At 50.6% G+C, this 21,122-nt stretch overlaps 1 protein-coding gene across 1 annotated transcript; it reads left to right on the plus strand.

Moving 5' to 3' along the window:
- The first annotated feature begins 9,187 nt into the window (after positions 1-9,187).
- Positions 9,188-20,822, plus strand: LOC138520477 (uncharacterized). Its single transcript, XM_069632847.1, has 7 exons — positions 9,188-9,652; positions 11,934-12,016; positions 13,782-13,938; positions 17,086-17,244; positions 17,382-18,536; positions 18,621-18,683; positions 20,601-20,822. Exons 1-7 carry the CDS (start codon positions 9,188-9,190, stop codon positions 20,820-20,822), a joined length of 2,304 nt encoding a protein of 767 aa, XP_069488948.1.
- The last annotated feature ends 300 nt before the right edge of the window (positions 20,823-21,122 follow it).

The raw sequence follows: 21,122 nt of genomic DNA on the forward strand, positions 1-21,122 counted from the left end.
ACGGTCAAGGGAGCGAAAGCGTGACTTTAGCACTCCGAATGTGCGCTCCACTATGCCCCTGGTTGTAATGTGGGCTGTGTTATATCTTACCTCGGGTGGCGTGGTGGGGTTCCGAATTGGCGTCATCATGTGGGGGCTGAGAGGGTAGGCACTGTCCCCTGTGGAGGTGGTGATTGGTATCATTGGTGGGGTTGTGACCTTGCTCAGTATCCAACATGCATGCATGTGCAGTGGCATACATACTCACCAAGCAGCCATGTATCGCCATGCCGCCCAGCTTCTAGGTCCCGGCTTAGGGTGGACATTCGGTAAATGAAGCTGTCGTGGGTGGAGCCGGGATAGTTGGCATATACTGAGGTGATGATTCCCTTGGCATTACATGCTACATGCACGTTGATGGAATGCCAGTGCTTGCGGTTCCTATAGATGTGCTCAGATGCCCTGGGGGGACGTAGAGCCACATGGGTGCAGTCGATGGCACCTAGCACTTTGGGGAATCGTGCCACAGCGTAAAAGTCCAGCGCGGCAGCATGCCTTTCTGCAGGTGTTCTGGGCAGGTATATGTGCCTGCGGACTGATGGGCGTGCAGTGATGATGTTCAAGACCTGTTGTAGGCAGCGTGACTGGGTGGCCTGTGACACCCCACCCACTATGGCACTTGTCCGCTGAAATGATCCAGTGGCTAAGAAGTGCAGTACATTGAGGACCTTCTCCAGGGGGCTGAGTGCTTGGGAGCACAGGGTGGGTGATGTGAGGTCATCCTCCCACTCACTCACCAGGTCCAGTATAATGTGTGGTGGAAACCTGTACCTCCCATACACCTGGTCATCAGGCATCCCGAAAAGGCTGGTTCTGGGTGTGAATATTCTGGCCCTGACTATCCTCCTCCTCCTCCTTTGGTAGCCCACTGCCACTGCTGCTAGGAACGGTATGTTCATCCTGGCGTCTGAGCTTGTTATTGTTAAAGTGTGCAAATTTATGCTTTGCGCGTGTTCTAGGCGAGCGTGTGACCCGCGCACCCCTGGAATCCAGTTCCCAGTCCAATAGCGTGTGGAAATTCACACGCACCACGGGATACAGGTTCGCTGACGTACTTGCGTGTGTAAGTGCCCGCGCACCCATTAAATACACGTACATAGGCCAATCGCGTGTACGCGCACTTTTGTCCAATTACACGCGATGACACTCTGACGTGCAGTATTTCCACGTGTGCTCCGTCATCACGTGCTGAGTGGGGAACACCCGTGCGGGTCACGTCACAGACGCGCTTACGCGCTGAGGGACTCTGGTCCAATAGAATCGCGTATGCGTGCTGACGCGCTTACGCGCTAAGGGCCTTTCCTCGGATTTCACACTGACGTGCAGGATTTTCACGTGCCAAATCATTCCGTATCAAGCTGGCCACGCGAAAACACACGGAAGACCACGCTCCTGCCCAGAAGGCCGAGTTACTGCCCCCCAGTGCCCCGAGCAGCCTCCCACGTGCCATCTGCTGCTGCCTGCCTGCCTGCCTGCCTGCTGCCACCGTGCCCTGCCATTTGGTGCCTGCACATCAGCCATCTGCAGGGGTCCAGTTGCTGTGTCCACCCCTGCTGGAACTGAAGACTCCCGACTGGGATTACATCGCTCCACAGCCCAGCCCCAGGACCCAGTTGCCCACCCACACCTGCCTCTGGGGTTGCCATGTCGGGCACTTCCACATCTGGCACCAGTGGCAACCCCAGGCCAGAGGGGCAGAGGGGCACCAGCTTCACTGACAACGAAGTTGGTGTCCTGGTGGAGCATGTCCTGGGGCAGTATGATGCCCTCTTTGGATCGTCCCGCGCCAGCAAGGAAGGACGGGAGAGGATCTGGGCCGACTGTGTGGTTGCCATCAACGCGGAGGGGGTGGCAACCCGCAACGTCCTGAAGATCAAGAAGCGCTGGGAGGACTTGAGGTCCAGGACCCTTGTGAAGGCCCGGCGCCTCGTGGAGGGGGGCCGGGGCCGCATGAGTTCCATCCAGATGAGGGTCCTGGAACGCGTACGCCCAGCGCTCCACGCCCAGATCCTTGAGAGGGAGGCCCGTCTGGAGTTGAGCGGTAAGTGTCCAAGCATTACTGTGTGAGACAGGGCATGTTGCGGTGTGCTGGTTCTATGATACTTGCCTGTATGTGTGCCATAGGCCATGTATGCATGTATGTGTGCAGGGACATCATGGTAATGCATGTGCGACCAGTGATGTGTGACCCACATGGTTGTTGCATGTGTTCAAATGCCGCATGGGGAGCCCTATGCAGATTTTGAACATGAGAGCATGCCAGTCTCTGTACCTGGACATGGGTGGGGGTGAGGGATGGGTGCTGATGTCAGGTACATATATGGTAGCCATGTCTGTGTGCCTGACCTGCGTGTCTGTGACTTGTGCATGCCATGGATGCATGACACATGTGTGTGACAATGCACAGATTCAGTGAAGCAGCCAAATTACCCTTGTATCCGCTGTGTTTGGTGTGTTTGGGGCCAGATGGATGTGACTGAGGTGAAGTGTGTGCATGTGATAGGCATGAGCCATGATGCATGTGAGTTACATATCATTGAATGTTTCAAGAGTCCATTGGACATGCAGGGAAATGTCCATGGCATGCACCATGCCTGTTACTGTGTGTGTTTTGCCTGGACTGACCCATGTGTTGTGGAGGGACATGATGGAAGTGTACTTTGACAGTGGTGCTCATCTGCTATTGCTTCCTGTCTAGGGGACCATTGTACAGTGCCCTGATGCTTGTGTTCTTTGTCTCCCTCTACGCCGCGGCTAGTGAAGAAGAGGGCGGAGACGGCGCTGTGGAGCAAGGCGGCGGGGATGCCCCCACGGCTGCAGCGGAAGGGGTGGGTGAGCCCCCACAGGGGCCTGCTACGATGGGAGACGGTGAGGAGCCATCCAGGTTGGTGGTTTGCACAGAGGAGGAGGAGGCCGCCACTGGGGCACACATGGGGCCTGGTGGGGGCATCCCTGCTGGTGCAAGTGGTGCAGTCCAGGGCCAGGGGCAGGAGGCAGCACAGGTCACCGTGGAGGGGCCTGTGCATGTCGCTGTCCCTGACCCTGTGAGTGCACCACCATGCACCAGCAGGGATGCCCCGTCCCAGGCCCGTCCGCAGGTAGAGGGGATGTCCATGTCACCTGACTCCCCTCCACCTGCGGACGTGGGAACCCCTGGCCGTGTGGAGAAGGTCCTGATTGGGGTCGCGATGCGCACGGCTGTGATTCGTGATGCCGTGCGTGCTTCCCGGGAGGAGGACGCACGTCATCACGAAGTGCACCGTGCCGACGTGGCCCAATTGGGATCGGCCATGTTCGGGGGTTTCCTGCATGTGTTGTCCAATCTGGCGGCCCTCTCCTCCTCTGTGCAGGCTATACACCAGTCGTTCTCCTTGCCGTCTTCCGGCCCAGCTGCCACCAGGGCCCCCTGTGGACCTGCCCCGACCAATGCAGCCAGCTCGGTGGGGATCCCATCCCTGCCACAGTTGGGAGTCGGAGGTCCAGCAGGGGTGGACAACACAGCAACTGGACCCCAGCAGATGGAAGATGTGACAGCATCATCGGGCAGGGCACGTGCACAACGGCGTCGGTGGTTTCCATCAGCCTGGATGCCGTCGTTCTGGCAGAGGCAGTGGCGTCGGAGGCAGCAGCAGGCTCGACGTGGGAGGCATCATGGCTCGGGGCCTTCAAGATCAGAGGGGCAGGCATCGGCCGGAGGGCAGGGCAACCCTGGGATGGTGGTGTCTTCCGTGTGGGAGCAGTTGGTCCAGCGGATAGGTGCGGAGCGGCAGCGGGCGGAAGAGGAGCGGCTCACCATGGTCAGGGCAGAGTTCTCCATGCGTCGGGCGTTGAGGCGGGCTGAGTGCCTCGAGGAAGCTCGCAGGGAGTTTGAGCTGGACATGGGGTTATCCCTGCGAGACCTCGGGGCCAGGACAGAGTCCCGCCTCCAGGACATCGACATGGAGTTCGATGATGCCCTGGCCAGCAACATCCCCGAGTGAGCCGCAGGACTTGCCCGCTGCCTTTGTATATAGTTATTTAGTTAGTTAGTGTTTGGTTTCCTTTATTAATTTTTGTATTTTTGGACCGCTCGGACAATGGCCACTTTTTTGTATATATTATTTTCATTAGGTAGTAGTAGGTTTCATTTATGGTGTTGGGCTCATGGACCCTGGAATTTTCGTGTATATAGTTTGCTTTTTGAAGAAACATTTTTTTTATTAATTATTGTGTTCACCATGAGGAAATGGTTTTTCATTATTTTACTTCCACATGATTTTGCTTTGGACAACATTTGTTTTTGGATTACTTTGTTTTTTTTATTTTTACATTTGTTCTCGGACATGGACCATTTATTTTGTTATCCCCATTGTTGTATGTTTGATTTTTTTACTTATTTTTCATCTTTAATACATGTTTTTTTAACTTTCACTTGTGGTATTTTCTCATTGGTTTCATACATGTCATGATATGGGTTTTGACATTCACTTGCACCCATTGTGTATGTGTGTGTGACGGACATGTGTTCATTTACAGACTTGCCATTGGGGTTGTATCATGTTATTGCATTCACTATGTGGGTGGATGCAATCCTTGCCTGGGTGTTTGTGCTGGGTATGCTGGCCATTACTGCCATGATTGAGTATCGTCAGGACCTGGGGGCAGGGGGACATGTGTGGGTGCCTGGTGGAGGATGCCCCTGCACTGCTGGGGGGTGGGGGTGGTGGGTGACATGAGTGGGGGCCTGGTGGAGGGTGACCCTGGTGGCTGGGGGGGTGGGGGTGGTGGTACACATGAGTGGGGGCCTGGTGGAGGGTGACCCTGGTGGCTGGGGGGTGGGGGTGGTGGGTGACATGAGTGGGGGCCTGGTGGAGGGTGACCCTGGTGGCTGGGGGGTGGGGGTGGTGGGAGACATGGGTGGGGGCCTGGTGGAGGGTGACCCTGGTGGCTGGGGGGTGGGGGTGGTGGGTGACATGAGTGGGGGCCTGGTGGAGGCTGCCCCTGCACTGCTGGGGGGTGGGGGTGGTGGGAGACATGAGTGGGGGCCTGGTGGAGGCTGCCCCTGCACTGCTGGGGTGTGGGGGTGGTGGGAGACATGAGTGGGGGCCTGGTGGAGGGTGCCCCTGCACTGCTGGGGTGTGGGGGGTGGTGGGAGACATGAGTGGGGGCCTGGTGGAGGGTGCCCCTGCACTGCTGGGGTGTGGGGGTGGTGGGAGACATGAGTGGGGGCCTGGTGGAGGGTGACCCTGGTGGCTGGGGGGTGGGGGTGGTGGGTGACATGAGTGGGGGCCTGGTGGAGGGTGACCCTGGTGGCTGGGGGGTGGGGGTGGTGGGTGACATGAGTGGGGGCCTGGTGGAGGGTGCCCCTGCACTGCTGGGGTGTGGGGGGTGGTGTGAGACATGAGTGGGGGCCTGGTGGAGGGTGCCCCTGCACTGCTGGGGTGTGGGGGTGGTGGGAGACATGAGTGGGGGCCTGGTGGAGGGTGACCCTGGTGGCTGGGGGGTGGGGGTGGTGGGTGACATGAGTGGGGGCCTGGTGGAGGGTGACCCTGGTGGCTGGGGGGTGGGGGTAGTGGGAGACATGGGTGGGGGCCTGGTGGAGGGTGACCCTGGTGGCTGGGGGGTGGGGGTGGTGGGTGACATGAGTGGGGGCCTGGTGGAGGGTGACTCTGGTGGCTGGGGGGTGGGGGTGGTGGGTGACATGAGTGGGGGCCTGGTGGAGGCTGCCCCTGCACTGCTGGGGTGTGGGGGTGGTGGGAGACATGAGTGGGGGCCTGGTGGAGGGTGACCCTGGTGGCTGGGGGGTGGGGGTGGTGGGTGACATGAGTGGGGGCCTGGTGGAGGGTGACCCTGGTGGCTGGGGGGTGGGGGTGGTGGGAGACATGGGTGGGGGCCTGGTGGAGGGTGACCCTGGTGGCTGGGGGGTGGGGGTGGTGGGTGACATGAGTGGGGGCCTGGTGGAGGGTGACCCTGGTGGCTGGGGGGTGGGGGTGGTGGGAGACATGGGTGGGGGCCTGGTGGAGGGTGACCCTGGTGGCTGGGGGGTGGGGGTGGTGGGAAACATGAGTTGGACATGGGTGGGGGCCTGCTGGCAGGTGCCCCACAGTGCTGGGGGGTGGGGGTGGTGGGGGACATGAGTTGGACATGGGTGGGGGCCTGCTGGCAGGTGCCCCACAGTGCTGGGGGGTGGGGGTGCAAGGGGACATGAGTTGGTGTTCATTAGTTCAAGGAGACATGTGCCTTTGCTGGGGGGCATGCCCATGTTGGGTGGGCTGCCTGCGGGACATGACCAGGGATGCAGGGTAGTCCCCTGTGGTGTGGGCTGCCTGCAGGGGCCGTGGAGGGTGTACAGGGTACACCTGGGAGGACCCACACTGTCAAATCACATGTGGGACTCCCCGGCACCCCTGAAATACACGTACCGTGCAGAAATCGCGTGTAAAACTTCCCGCGCACCCCTGAAATACACGCGCACAGGCTATTCGCGTGTGGAACTTCCCGCGCACCCCTGAAATACACGCGCCCAGGCTATTCGCGTGTAAAACTTCCCGCGCACCCCTGAAATACACGCGCACAGGCTATTCGCGTGTGGAACTTCCCGCGCACCCCTGAAATACACGCGCCCAGGCTATTCGCGTGTGGAACTTCCCGCGCACCCCTGAAATACACGCGCCCAGGCTATTCGCGTGTAAAACTTCCCGCGCACCCCTGAAATACACGCGCACAGGCTATTCGCGTGTGGAACTTCCCGCGCACCCCTGAAATACACGCGCCCAGGCTATTCGCATGTGGAACTTCCCGCGCACCCCTGAAATACACGCGCCCAGGCTATTCGCGTGTGGAACTTCTCACGCACCCCTGGAATACACGTAGCCCGCTCCCCCAGGCCCGATCGCGTGAGGAACTTCACGCGAACCCCTGTAATACACGTAGCCCGCTCCCCCAGGCCCGATCGCGTGAGAAACTTCACGCGAACCCCTGAAATACACGTAGCCCGCTCCCCCAGGCCCGATCGCGTGAATGACTTCACGCGCACCCCTGAAATACACGCGCCCAGGCTATTCGCGTGTGGAACTTCCCGCGCACCCCTCAAATACACGCGCCCAGGCTATTCGCGTGTGGAACTTCCCGCGCACCCCTGAAATACACGCGCCCAGGCTATTTGCGTGTGGAACTTCCCGCGCACCCCTCAAATACAGGCGCCCAGGCTATTCGCGTGTGGAACTTCCCGCGCACCCCTGAAATACACGCGCCCAGGCTATTCGCGTGTGGAACTTCTCACGCACCCCTGGAATACACATAGCCCGCTCCCCCAGGCCCGATCGCGTGAGGAACTTCACGCGAACCCCTGTAATACACGTAGCCCGCTCCCCCAGGCCTGATCGCGTGTGAAACTTCACGCGAACCCCTGAAATACACGTAGCACGCTCCCCCAGGCCCGATCGCGTGAGAAACTTCACGCGAACCCCTGAAATACACGTAGCCCGCTCCCCCAGGCCCGATCGCGTGAATGACTTCACGCGAACCCCTGTAATACACGTAGCCCGCTCCCCCAGGCCCGATCGCGTGTGAAACTTCACGCGAACCCCTGAAATACACGTAGCACGCTCCCCCAGGCCCGATCGCGTGAGAAACTTCACGCGAACCCCTGAAATACACGTAGCCCGCTCCCCCAGGCCCGATCGCGTGAATGACTTCACGCGAACCCCTGTGATGCACGTACCCTGCTGAAATCGCGTGTGAGACTTCCCGCGCACCCCGGTATACACGCACACGTATTTTTTGTCAGCGGGTGTCCGTGTTTGTGGGTACCCCTTTGCACGTCATTTTTCCTGGAGGGCCACAGTATGGGACATTCATCATGGCAGTATATAGGTGCTATTTGTTGGCGCACCTTTTGGCGCACATTTCTTACAGCCGCAGAGACGCTACCGCCTGCTTTCTTGTGGCGGTCGTGTTTGTGCCTGTGCGCTGGTTTGAGCGTGCGCTTTTTTCCCCTATTCTATTCCATAAATACGTGTTGTAGGCGAGCGTGTGGGCGTTCCGCGCACTTCTGCCCTGTACTTCCCCCGTGACGCCCACGTTTTGGCAAGTTGTTCCCCATTCCGAGTGTTACGCCCGTGTTCCGCCTACTTTTGTTGCGTGCGCCGCGCTATGTGCGAATTTCGCTGTGGCCTGTGCGATTTTCGCTGTGACCTGGCGCACGCTGTTAGATGGCCTGTGCGCCAACGTGCGCCGCGCACTTTTTTATCGCACATCCGCTGGTTTTCTCGCGCACGGCCTTCCATGAATTGACGTGCGCTGCTTTTCGTGCGATTTTCGCACTTGCACTGCGATTTTCGCTATTCCACTGCGATTCGCACGTTTTTGCCCACTTGCGCTGCGCTAATTATTCCATGAATCGGCCTGTAAATATTCAGGGGCTCCCATCCTGCTCCTCATCATGTGTTTCTTTGCCATGTCCCTCAAGTTGACCATCCATTGTCAAATCCATGCCAATGTTCTGAATTTTTTAAAGACACAATATACTTTAAAAAAAAAATGATTTTAAATGAATCTGTGGAATGTATGGAATTAGTGTGAGCACACCAAAGTTGCACTTGGAAGCTAGAGCTGCCTCCAAACATTGTTGTGCTCTCTGCCAGCTGAGTCACTTGACAGACAAGGTGGCGAGACTCTCTGTAATATTAGGTCATGGGACCTAATCCAGCCGAACTCTGAAAAAGTCCCGGGCGCACCAGCGTGACAGCTGCCGGTGCTGTGTGTGCTCACAGTGCTCAGAAAGCAGAGGGTGGGAGGCTAATGCACGCGCAGAAACTGGGCAGACGATATTGGGTAAAACCAGGATAAATAATTGCTCAATTATGCTCAAAAGATGAAAAGCATTAAGGTTGGGCTCCGCCGCTCCACCCTTCTCCCATCATCGTTGGATGATAAACAGCCACAGGGCGCACACAACTCAAGCGAAATGGACATGTGGATGAGGTGGTACGTGCTAATTAGCGGTAATTAATGCCAGCAGCAGGGCTTGTCACCAGGACAGGTAAGGTCGGGGAAATGGAACACCCTCTGGATTCCCTATAAAAGGTTGGAAATCCTTTTTATTCTCCAGCTCACCGGTCCGGATGCCACACTCTGCTTGAAGGGGTTATCCACTTGACGCAACACCATGGCTTACCAAAGTGTGAAGAGCAGGCAGAGTAGCGCATCCATCCAAAGCAGTGGTCATAGAGTAACTTCCCACTCTGCCGTTGGGACCAATGCCGGCCATGATGGCTGGGTTAGCAGGAGTTCTGGAGGAGCCGGGGGAGCTGGTGGCCGTTTCGGTGGTGGTGGAGGTGCTGGGGGTGGCTATGGCGGTGGGGGCGGATATGGTGGTGGTTTTAGTGGTGGTGCAGATGCAGAGGGTGGAGGGGATTTACTTCTCAACGGTGGGGAGAAGGAGACCATGCAGAATCTCAACACCCGCTTATCCTCATACCTGGACCAAGTGAAGGCCTTGGAGGATTCCAACAGTGAGCTCGAGCATAAAATCAGAGAGTGGTACGAGAAGAATCGCCCCGGAGGAGCTGGCGGAGCAGCAGCCGCCGACTACAGCAAATACTTCAAGCAAATAGAGGATCTTCAGCACCAGGTAAGGAGCCGGCTTTCGGCCAAGCTTGCACCCCATTGGCATTTCTTCATTCACCACATAGAGAATTTATCATTTCTGTAACCTGTGCTAGAATCCCACTCACAGGGCAGCATGTGTCCAGTGCTTGGGATTTATTTATTTATTTATTCACATTTGTAGAGCGCAGAGCAGCCCGTGGGCATCGTGGCGCTTGTTACAAGAGATACGTGCTTAGTTACATAGAGGAAACAGAAGGAGATGCAAAAAGTACATATTTGGTTACAGGCAGAGAAATCAAGACAGTCAAGAGGGGGGCATCGTAGGCAGTAGATTAGTTGAAAAGGGTGGTTTTCAAGGTTTTTCTAAAGATTGGCAGGGATGGTTCTGCTCTGAGAGAGTTAGAGAGGGCGTTCCAGAGTTGGGAGCGATGTGAGGGAAAACCAATGCCGCCTGCTTTGGTTCTTAACAAAGAAGAAAACAGGAGGGCAGGTTTTTTCTGCCGCTGCTATCAATTTTTATTTTTAGTCATGGCGAAAACAATAGAAGAACAGATTTTAGGAATGAGTTTGTATGCTCTGCTTCAAAAATATTAATATTGCTCGACAATGAGTAATTTCATTGAATTCTATTGCGTTCTTTATGCGTAAACACTACCCATATAGATGCCCCTTGATGCCGCGTTCTTTAGGAAAATGAGGTGAAAATAACACATTTTAAATGATGCCTGGGTGTTCTTTGAAAATACGTTCTGCAAGACAAAATGGCTTCGATTAAAGTTGGTGAAAAATGGCTTTCTTTTTAACTATTCTTCCATTTCAAACCACAAGGCTAAGTACTACAATATATGTGACTGGTTCATGGGAGGATTTATTCAGAGTCATATTATTCGGCTACAATATGGCTTAAAAGCATCCCTTGCAGAAGGAGATATGATAGGTTATTTATAACACACTTAACACCGATAGAATTCTAAGCCTGGACCAGGGGATCGAACCTGTGTTGCTTCCCATGATCTTGTTTTCAAGGCGAGCACGTTGCCGCTGAGCTATCCTCCCAGGAGATGGGTCACTGCTTAAAAGTTGGGAACAGGCAATTATCTTTTCTGTTGCAATGAGGAATGAAATTAAGGGAAAAACCCTACGACTGTGGTCCAAGGATTTTAGAACAAAAAAATAGAGCTGTTCCTTGAAAGTTGCAGGTTTTTTAATCCTTCACAAATTCACAGAGGCTAGATGTTAGGTAGGTGAGAGACCTACTTGAGAAAAAAATGAAAATTCAAACCTTTGCTTTTTAAATAGTTTGTTTCCTGCAGAAAAATAAAATAGACTGTATTTTTGTGTTGAGGTGACTATGAAACGATTTAATGTAGGGGACGTATTCTATATTCTGGAATATAAAGTGTTAGCTGTGTGTTCAATCTTCTAGATAAAGCAGGAGATTTTAGCAAATGTGCAGCTTGACCAGAGTGGATGGATTGCAGAAGCACTTAAAGAAAGAGGCTTCCAGGAGACATTTCTCTGATCAACTTCACTGTTCCCAGCATATACCTACCATGGTAGTCAAAGTGGAGGGGAAGTGGAAAATTGGCTACAATGCCATATTGTGTGGAAAGCTTTCCAAGGGATCGGCATCAATCACACCAGCAATGGGGTACTGCGCCTCCTCTATAACGGACATTCTGACAAATTCTTTAAGCATCTGTTTATTCAAATACAATACAAGCCGAGCCAGCAAACAATGGCATAGCCTGCCATAAAAGGCAACGTGTTGCACCTGTTTATATTAATAAAATATGACATAGTCCTGAAGCTGAGAAATGGGACGAGTCCTCATTCTCCAGTAGATGACACTTTTATATTCCAAGGCTAAAAGACTATACCAGTATACAGGCATTCGTTGGTGTAATTAGTGCTTTTGTTTGGAATGATCTCCACCTAAAAGAGGAATGTAACCAGAGTTCCACTTGCTGCTCTGTTGTTTCACTCTACGCATTTCGGTTTTTAAAATGTGGTGACCACCCTCCTGAAGACAGTCGAGAAACTCAGAAATCTATTTACTTTACATACAAAAAGAGCCTGGAAGAGGAGATGGGTGGTCGAATCAAGTGAAAGAGCCGGAGCCATCAGGGTTTGAATTCAAATGACAGAAATTGAAGAGAAACAATCATCTTTGCTTTTAGACAGTGCAGTCATGGTGGCCAAACAAGGAAGGATGGGTCCACTTAATATTCAGTGGTGTGGGTTCTTTATGCATTGCCAGACAGGAAGTGATATCATGCTTTGTTTAACCTTACATCTTGCAGATAAGTGAATGTTGCATAAACAACTCCAAGGTCGTCCTGCAGATTGAAAACGCAAGACTGGCAGCAGATGACTTAAACATGAAGTGAGTTTGGGGGGCCTTCTTCTAAATGGACTTATGGTGCTGAGAAGCATCTGACTTCTGTTAAGAAACTTAATACCCACAAAAAGTACAATTTCCTGGTCCAGGGTATGACCAGTCAGATGCTGTTGTTTTTCATTAGGAGGATGTTTCAGTTAGCAACACTCTGTCTGGGCTAAAATGAAAGTTGTGAATTGTTTGCCATATATGTGTGACCGTTTAACCACAACAAACCCACAGCACCTCAAATATATGCTTTTCTTGAGATATCTCATAATTGAAATGACAATGGCAATTTCTCAATGCAGAGTGTTGTAAATGACTTATTATTTGTCTAGCTGAAATAGGTTGTTTTTTTTATCTGTGTTTTATAAGAGAGCAACACATTATCACTTTTCAGAAACTCAGAGGTGAGGTGGAAATAAAAGTGAGGAAAAAGGAGAAAGCATTGCTGAGGTCATGGATGTAAACATTTGGAAAAACAGAGAATAGGGCTAAAATTGGCTTAAATGCAAACATGGGGACAGAAGAAGAATTGTGGCGATAATGGTCTTAAAGACGGGACGGATGGCGATAGGTATGGAGACAGAAATGAAAAAAATATGTATTTATTTTAGTGATTTATAAAATAGACTGTTTGTACAATAGGTTTGCTGGTAGATCTACATTGCAGCATTGTCCTTGTTACTGCTATGATATATTTCTTATAAAAAAGATCATTACATTTTGATTACAAATACCTCCCTTTGAATTCCTCACACATTTATTGGGAGGGTGCTTTGTCGCAAACTGGTATTTTAAGATACCTTCAAATTGACAGAGAAAAATATAAACATATCCACAAATTCCAAAACTGAACAAAATACACTAGTTTATATTACGCCTCTCTTAAAAAGTAAAATTTCCCCAACATTTCTGTGGTTTTTGATGCAAGTAGCTGACAATGGGTTATGCTTGCATAGGCTTCGGATGTGTAATCTGCACCGTGCTAGATAATTTCGACATAGCGTGTCATTGAAGTTTCATTGGTCGGATCACAGTGCTTTCCCAGCAATGGCCCGCATTGGCCAAAACCAGCTCGTGCTAGGTTGGAGGAAATTCTTGTGTGTCTGTTCTGTTTTGGTGTGTCTCTGTCCTGTGTTGGCACACATATAGCCTAACACGGCCAAGAGCCCTCATATTTGGTTGTACCCACAATGACTTTCTTGATAGGTCACAGAACACAAGCCCAATCCTAGATGCCCACCGATCATTTTTCCCCATTCCTGTTTCTGATGGGTATGTCCTCCAGTTCACTGTCAGTAAGGGATTGTTTAGACATCTCTGTCTCACTGCATTCTTGCAATGCCCCCTGCAACGTATTCTCTTGTTTGGCTGTCACCATTATAGGAAACAATCTCATTTAACACACTTGAGCCATGTATGTCCATGAAAACATCCACCCCCTGGATGTGGGACCCCTATGTATAAGAATATCAAATGCCGGTGATAGGAGTGGAATGAAACATTTACATATTGGATTCCTAAAATCTATATTCAATTGACCGGTGATGGATATGGTACCCAGAATGTGACGCAACAGATCTTGCGGTTCATGATTTGGGTTGGTGCTGATATTGCAGCTGCAAAGGCATGCAAGTGACTAGCAATAGGATATGATCAGTGTTATGCCAAGATGCTGGAAAGACACATGTTTTAAATTCTAGTTTGAAACCATTGCCAGATAAAAAAAAGAATGCAAGCTCGTTGTTTTTTTTTTAAATTCCAGGTTTGAAAATGAGCAGCACTTTTTCCAGAGTGTCGTGGCTGATAATAACGGCCTACGTAAAGTCATGGCAGACCTTACCTTGGCGATATCGGCCTTGGATAGAGAAGTCGAGAGCCTGACTGAAGAACTGGCCCAACTGAAGAAGAACCATGAGGAGGTAGGGCTGTGATGTCTCCAGGTTGCAGGTTCCATATGGTGACATGGGGGTTTGAGAATCCAAAGGCAACGTCAACATGCTTCTACCTATGAATGTAGAAGTGGGCCAATTGTGTCATGTTGCCTGACATGTGACTCACTCTTCCCCACCATGGCCATCCTTTTAAAGAGATAGCACTTTATGGATAAATCAAGAGTAGTCCTGATGTAAATCAAGGAGGTGCTTATGGCATATTAACCTCTTCCTGTTGTGGGGAACTGATCATTTGATGGCATGACTCAATTTCCTAGACCAAAGACTAATACACCCACCTGTGCTCATGATACACAAGCCCAGTCCTATCATATATGACGTGTTTATGGTAGTAATTAGTGTTTTAATGCTATGTAGGGTTCACTTTCCTACCACAGGCTTTTTCGGTGTTGTCACCATCCTTCTCTCTCCAACCCTTATAAACCCCCAACTCTTCACTCAAGCAACTGTCTCTAAGACAAGCTTTCAGGTCAACCGAGTGGTTCTCAGGTCCGTCAAAAACAAAGCAGAGATGCTCTAGTTCTGTATTATCGATGCAAAGTCTCCTTCCGTTGAATGTTTCTCAATTGCAAAACATGTCTCAGGACCTTTCACATGTATCGATTTATGATAGATTCATATGCAAAGGTCTACAGTGAGTCGAAGCCGAGAAAACACAAACTTCCTATAATGGGTTAGGAGGAAAACCAAAGGAATATGCTGAACTGCCTCTCTCATTCCTGTCAGTTAGTATCCAAAGAGGGAATAGCTAAAAGAGTATGAGGACTTGACCAGCACTGTCCGGCATGTTGGAGATTTTCAGAAAATGTCTCACAAGACGAAGGGTCCAACAACAGCTCGAGCCTAATAACTCACGTCCGGCGGACAGAGAGCAGAGCAGAGGCATCGCTAGGGGAGTGTTGGGGGTACTATGGCCCCCGTCTTTTGTTTTTAGCCACGGATAGAAGCCCTGGGGCTACAACCAAAAGGCTAGCTAGACCGGAGTCCAGACAGTCCTGACATTAGCATAGCCCTGGATCTTTTCCTCCCTCTAAAACTTGGTCACTCCTTAGATCAGAAGGAAACACGTTCCTATTGCTAGGAACACATTGCAATCTAGTTACGTTGCTTGCTCTGTGCTTCCAGTAACTTTAATATTATGATAGAACTCGGATCCTTCAGCTGAGATTGGATTAAATGACAGGTATGAATCAGGAATGCATGCAGATTGGAACGAAAGAATGCAAAGAAGACTGAAATGACACACTGAGAAGATATCACATTACAGTAACACCCACAAGGAATGTGGCAGGGCCTTGGCATTCTTCCCCATCATACATTAGCAACCCCATAAACACTGCTGTTCCATCTTTAGTGTGGGAATGCTTGGCAAGGGGTTGTCATAAGTTTAAACACATTTTAATGAGATCAGTAATAAGTGTTCGAATACCTTGGCTTTTTAATGTTTAGACATTGCCAGTTTAAAACATACTAGGCACGAGTCAAGTCATAGAAAAAGCCCCTGCAAAGTACTGAGCCCATAAAACAACTATCTGCACGCAAATGGTTTTTTGAGCGTTCCATGTATTAGTGGATTTCTAACCACAAAGTAACCCGAGGCACAAAGAAAAACAAGTCGCACCCAGAACGCCCACAACACGCCCCCACGTAAACCAAAATTAGCAACATATAACAACCTTTGCACCTACCTTATCCCCACCATCCAACACCCCAGCAATACTGAGGGCTGTCCCCCGTAACCAGAGCAGCACCCTGGCGAAACTGAGTACGAACCCCAGTAACCAAAATCTGCGCATTTAATCTGCATTCCATTTCACATAACTCTAGGCATCGCTCGTTTCATCTGGGTATAAACCCCCATAATTCATGGCAGCACCCTGCTAATCTGCATGCCATCACCCCTAACTCCAAGCCGCACCTCACCTACATACCGCCACCTCTATATTGCTATGGTCACGTCACGTTACCTTGGAGCATTGGTTCGTATGCGTTTTGTACTTTGCATCTCCTATCATGTGGTCGTAAAATCACGAGTTTTGCCTGTTACTTTTCCCGATGTGAAGTTGCGCGTAGGAATCCATGAATACAGTTAGGTTTGTGTGTGAAGGGACGGACACGCAAGGAAATCACACACCCACATTATTCCTCGTTCTTCCTCATTTTGCAGGGAGAATGGGGAATATGCACGTTCGGCCGCCTATTTATCTCTTTGCGTAGGCCCGTCCCACACTTTGCATGGAGTGTCGTGCAAAGCGCTTGACTGCAGAGTCGTGACGGACCCCTGCAATGGCAGAAAGACATGCAAAGTCAAATCCATTAATGGGAAAAAGAAGTTGTGTGCGCTGAAAAGTGTGCACATTCACTTTTCAGCGCGCAAAAAATTCTATGAATCAGGCCCACTGTCTCATGCCCTGATACGTGTCTGTTTATGCCTGGCAAAACGTGAACGATGAAAACAGAGCAAAAAGTGCCAGACAACATTCTATTGATAAAAATGTAAAAACAAATGCAGAAGGGGTACTCAGTCTGCTACATCCTACTTCAGTTGTAGCTTTCTTCACAATCATATTGTGTGGTAAATTAGGTTGTTTACATAAATATTAAAATGGCGCTGGCCCATTCTGCTTCAGCAAACTGTATCTGGTGATGCCAAAAAAGGAGGTCTGTAAAAGAGCTGGAGACAGGGCACGATCCACACCAGCAAAAAGGTTTTTTTTTCCCATGTATGTCAAGGGGTACCACTTTTCAGGATTTGAAACTACCTGAGCCGTGAAGTTAAACAAAATTGCTGTAGCCAGCGAGCGCATTGCCCCTGAGCTATCCTCTGGAGATACGTATGTTACACCAGGGCCTGAGATGGCAAGGCCCACCCAAAATCTGTAAATGCCCCCTCAGCCGCACTGTGTAGATATTTACCGAAGTTAATGTGACTGCTGTCGGCCCAACTACATTAGCTTCAGGCCCCACTTGTTAGACAATCCTGGCTACGCCTCTGTGTTACACTTGAAAACTAAATTGCCTGTCAGTCACTGGTGTGATAATATGCGGACTTGAGGAAAGGCCCCTTGGAGCAAGACGTTTCTCAAGGCTTTGCTTTTCTGCCCCAATGTCCAGGAAGTGAAGGGACACCAGGGAGCCTGTGGCGAGGTGAACGTGGAGTGTAACGCTGCACCAGGAACCGATCTGCTGAAGTGCCTGAACGATATGCGTCAGCAGTATGAAGAAATGGCCGCAAAGAACCGCGAAGATGCCGAATGCCAATTCAACGAAGCGGTAAAAGCATTCATACCAAAACTAAGCAAACTCTAACAAAGCTAAGCTTTTTCACAGCTGATAATGTGCTCAGAGATTGTGTTGAACACTCTCGACCTTTGTATTTACCTCATGCTCTTCTCTGTCCCCCTCCTCAGTGCAAAGGACTGAAGCAAGAGATTGACTGTGGGACTGATCAGGCCCACTCGGGCAAGAGTGAGATCTGCACGCTCAAGCAAAGCATGCAAGCCCTGGAGATCGAGCTGCAGGCTGCCCTTGCTATGGTAAGTGATCGGCTGCAGTTTACCCTCAAGAGTCCCACCACCCCGGTTCTTCTTAGGCATGCCATGCATCCTCCGCATTTGAAGATCTGCGACCTCAAGCGCAGCATGCAAGCTCTGGAGATCGAGCTGCAGGCCGCCCTGGCTATGGTAAGTGATTGGCCGCAGTTTACCCTCAAGAGTCCCACCACCCCGGTTCTTCTTAGGCATGCCATGCATCCTCCACATTTGGAGATTTACGACCTCAAGCGTAGCATGCAAGCCCTGGAGATTGAGCAGCAGGCCGCCCTAGCTATGGTAAGTGATCAGCCGCAGTTTACCCTCAAGAGTCCCCCCACCCCAGTTCTTCTTAGGCATGTTATGCATCATCCACATTTGAAGATCTGCGACCTCAAGCGCAGCATGCAAAACCTGGAGATCGAGCTGCAGGCCGCCCTTGCTATGGTAAGTGATTGGCCGCAGTTAACCCTCAAGAGTCCCACCACCCCGGCTCTTCTTAGTCATGCCATGCATCCTCCACATTTGGAGATCTGCGACCTCAAGCGTAGCATGCAAGCCCTGGAGATCGAGCAGCAGGTCGCCCTAGCTATGGTAAATGATCGACCGCAGTTTACCCTCAAGAGTCCCACCACCCCGGTTCTTCTTAGGCATGCCATGCATCCTCCACATTTGGAGATTTGCGACCTCAAGCGTAGCATGCAAGCCCTGGAGATCAAGCTGCAGGCCACCCTGGCTATGGTAAGTGATCGGCCGCAGTTTACCCTCAAGAGTCCCACCACCCCGATCCTTCTTAGGCATGCCATGCATCCTCCACATTTGGAGATCTGCGACCTCAAGCGTAGCATGCAAGCCCTGGAGATCGAGCAGCAGGTCGCCCTAGCTATGGTAAATGATCGACCGCAGTTTACTCTGAAGAGTCCCACCACCCCGGTTCTGCTTAGGCATGCCATGCATCCTCCACATTTGGAGATTTGCGACCTCAAGCGTAGCATGCAAGCCCTGGAGATCAAGCTGCAGGCCACCCTGGCTATGGTAAGTGATCGGCCGCAGTTTACCCTCAAGAGTCCCCCCACCCCGGTTCTTCTTAGGCATGTTATGCATCATCCACATTTGAAGATCTGCGACCTCAAGCGCAGCATGCAAAACCTGGAGATCGAGCTGCAGACTGCCCTGGCTATGGTAAGTGATTGGCCGCAGTTTACCCTCAAGAGTTCCACCACCCCGGTCCTTCTTAGGCATGCCATGCATCCTCCACATTTGGAGATCTGCGACCTCAAGCACAGCATGCAAGCCCTGGAGATCGATTAGCAGGTCGCCCTAGCTATGGTAAGTGATCGGCCACAGTTTGCCCTCAAGAGTCCCATCTCCTCCCTTGCACGTTTCTGCCTCTATTCATACACAGAAAGGCAGGTCTTGGAATCTTGACTTTCTGCTGCTCTCGGACACGTAGACATTTGAAATTCTACTATTGCAATGCCTGGACTTGTCTTGCCAATCCCTGTCTTTCCTTGCCTTTCCTATTCCATGCTTGTCATACACCGTTCGCAGATGTCTTGCTTGTTCTTGTTATTACATATCTTTCCATTCCTTGTCTTTTCTGGCCATCCCTTGTTTTTTTTTCTTTCCATGCCCATCCCATTCCATGGATTCATCTCTTTTGTCACCCCCATAGTTCTCCAAGATCTTCACTGCCATTTGACATTCTTGCTTTTCATGATTCTGCTTTGCCATTCTGATCTCTTCACCGCCAGTCTTTATTTTACTCTAGATATGACTTGCTACTTTTGCCAGCCCTTGTTGTTTTCTGAAATTTATTTGCCCTCCTTTCTATTTCTTGATTAGCTTGTGATGCATTCTTCATATAATTCAATGCTCTGGCTTCTTGCTCCATGTTTTCCCTATCTCCTCATACATCCCGTGTTCTGACTTCTCCTTCCTGCCCTTCCTTTTCATTCCTTGCTCTTCCCCATCCTTTCTTGTGGTTCCTTTAACATTCCATCCTCTCTTTCGCTCATGCGTGTTTTATTTTGTACCATCGCTTTTCATTCCTTGTCATTCTTTGTTTTTCCTTGGCATCCTGTGTCCTCTCCTAGCATCTATTTTCACTTGCCCATCCCAGTTCTTCCGTGTCCTTCACGATTCCTTGCCATTCCTTGCCACCTCTTAATCTTCTTTGCTATTCCTTGTTTTCCTTGCCATTCTCTGTTCTCACTGGCAATCCATTCTCCTCATTTGGTCAACGGTCTTTGAATCTGGTCAGATAGCACAGCGAGTTGAGCTCTTATCCCTGGTTCGGTGTGCAGTCTGCTGTGGCAGGTTCGAATCCCAGCAAGGTGAACTCTGCCTTTCACCCTGCCAATATTGATAAACTGAGTGCCACTCTGCGGGATAACGATGCCATCTGTTATTTGAGTGCTCTGAGACCCAGGGGTGTGTGCATAGTATTATTGCCAATCCCTGTTTCCCTTCCCCTTCACAGCTCTACTTTGTCATTCCTTGCCATTATGTGTCCTTGTTTGTCAGTACATGTTACTTGTGTTTCCGCTTCATTGCAATTTCCCCATTTATCATTATCATTATCATTCCCTCTTCTCTGGTGCTATTCTATGTTAGTCCAACGCTATTCTCAGTTCCTTATTGTCATGTCTTGTTTTCCCTTGTCTTTGATGCAATTTCTTCTTCTCCTTGCCAGTGCTTATTTTTCCTTGCCATTACTTGTTCTTCTTTGCTACTGCCAGTTTTATCTTGACATTTCCTGAACGTAGTGACCACTGATTGTTCTTGCTTGCCATTCCTTGTTATTCCGTAGACATTCATGTTCTTCTCTGGCATGCCTGTTACTCCCTTGCTTTTCTATTTTCTTCTTTTCTAGTCCTTGTACGGATTTGTCCTTCTCTGCTCTTTTCTTGACATTTCCGGTTCTTTCTCTGCATTTCTTGTTCACACTTGTTGTTTGTTGTTGTTCCTTGGCAGTTCTTGCTTTTAGTTGTCATTCTTTGTTCTTCATCTGCTATCCCTGTTCATCCTCCTACTCTTTATTCACAATTGTCATCTAATTACTGTTCATTATCATCTTTCCTTGCCTGTTCTTGGCAGAAAAAATCCCTTGAAGAGACCCTGGCGGAAACAGAAGGACGCTACTGCCAGCAGCTCGCCCAACTTCAAGCCAAGATCAATGCTCTGGAAGAGGAGTTGGAACATATCCGTTGTCAACTTAACGGCCAGTGTTCAGACTATCAAGAGCTGCAGGATGCCAAGACCTTGCTGGAGAAGGAGATCGAAACCTACAGGCAGTTGCTCGACGGAGATGGAGGGTGAGTCGTCGGGTTGGCTATCCATTGCTCCATTCCACTCTACTGGTGCCCATTTTCTTCTAAAAAGCTAAAATACATGGGTGCTGGAGGTCAAGGGAGTTCTAGGCAATCGCCCAAATGATGTCGACCAACGGGGCTTATAAAAATGAACACGGGGTAAAATTGTTGGATTTTCAACATTTCGACGAGCAAAAAAACAAGACAGGATGTTTTATAGAACAGATTGACAGTGCTACTCATGAACCCATGCAGTAGGGAAATATGTTTAAGTGTAAGGGTTTTTTGGCGAGCTCGACGCAGCAAG

This window comes from Ambystoma mexicanum, chromosome 13, assembly GCF_040938575.1.
Source record: "Ambystoma mexicanum isolate Mex_15411 chromosome 13, UKY_AmexF1_1, whole genome shotgun sequence".
Lineage (NCBI taxonomy): Eukaryota > Metazoa > Chordata > Amphibia > Caudata > Ambystomatidae > Ambystoma > Ambystoma mexicanum.

Excerpts from the sequence above, each read along its gene's own strand:
- LOC138520477 (XM_069632847.1), top strand. The coding sequence starts at position 9,188 with ATGGCTTACCAAAGTGTGAAGAGCAGGCAGAGTAGCGCATCCATCCAA. Across the intron at positions 9,653-11,933 it reads TAGAGGATCTTCAGCACCAG|ATAAGTGAATGTTGCATAAA; the intron begins GTAAGGAGCCGG and ends TACATCTTGCAG. Across the intron at positions 13,939-17,085 it reads TGAAGAAGAACCATGAGGAG|GAAGTGAAGGGACACCAGGG; the intron begins GTAGGGCTGTGA and ends CCCAATGTCCAG.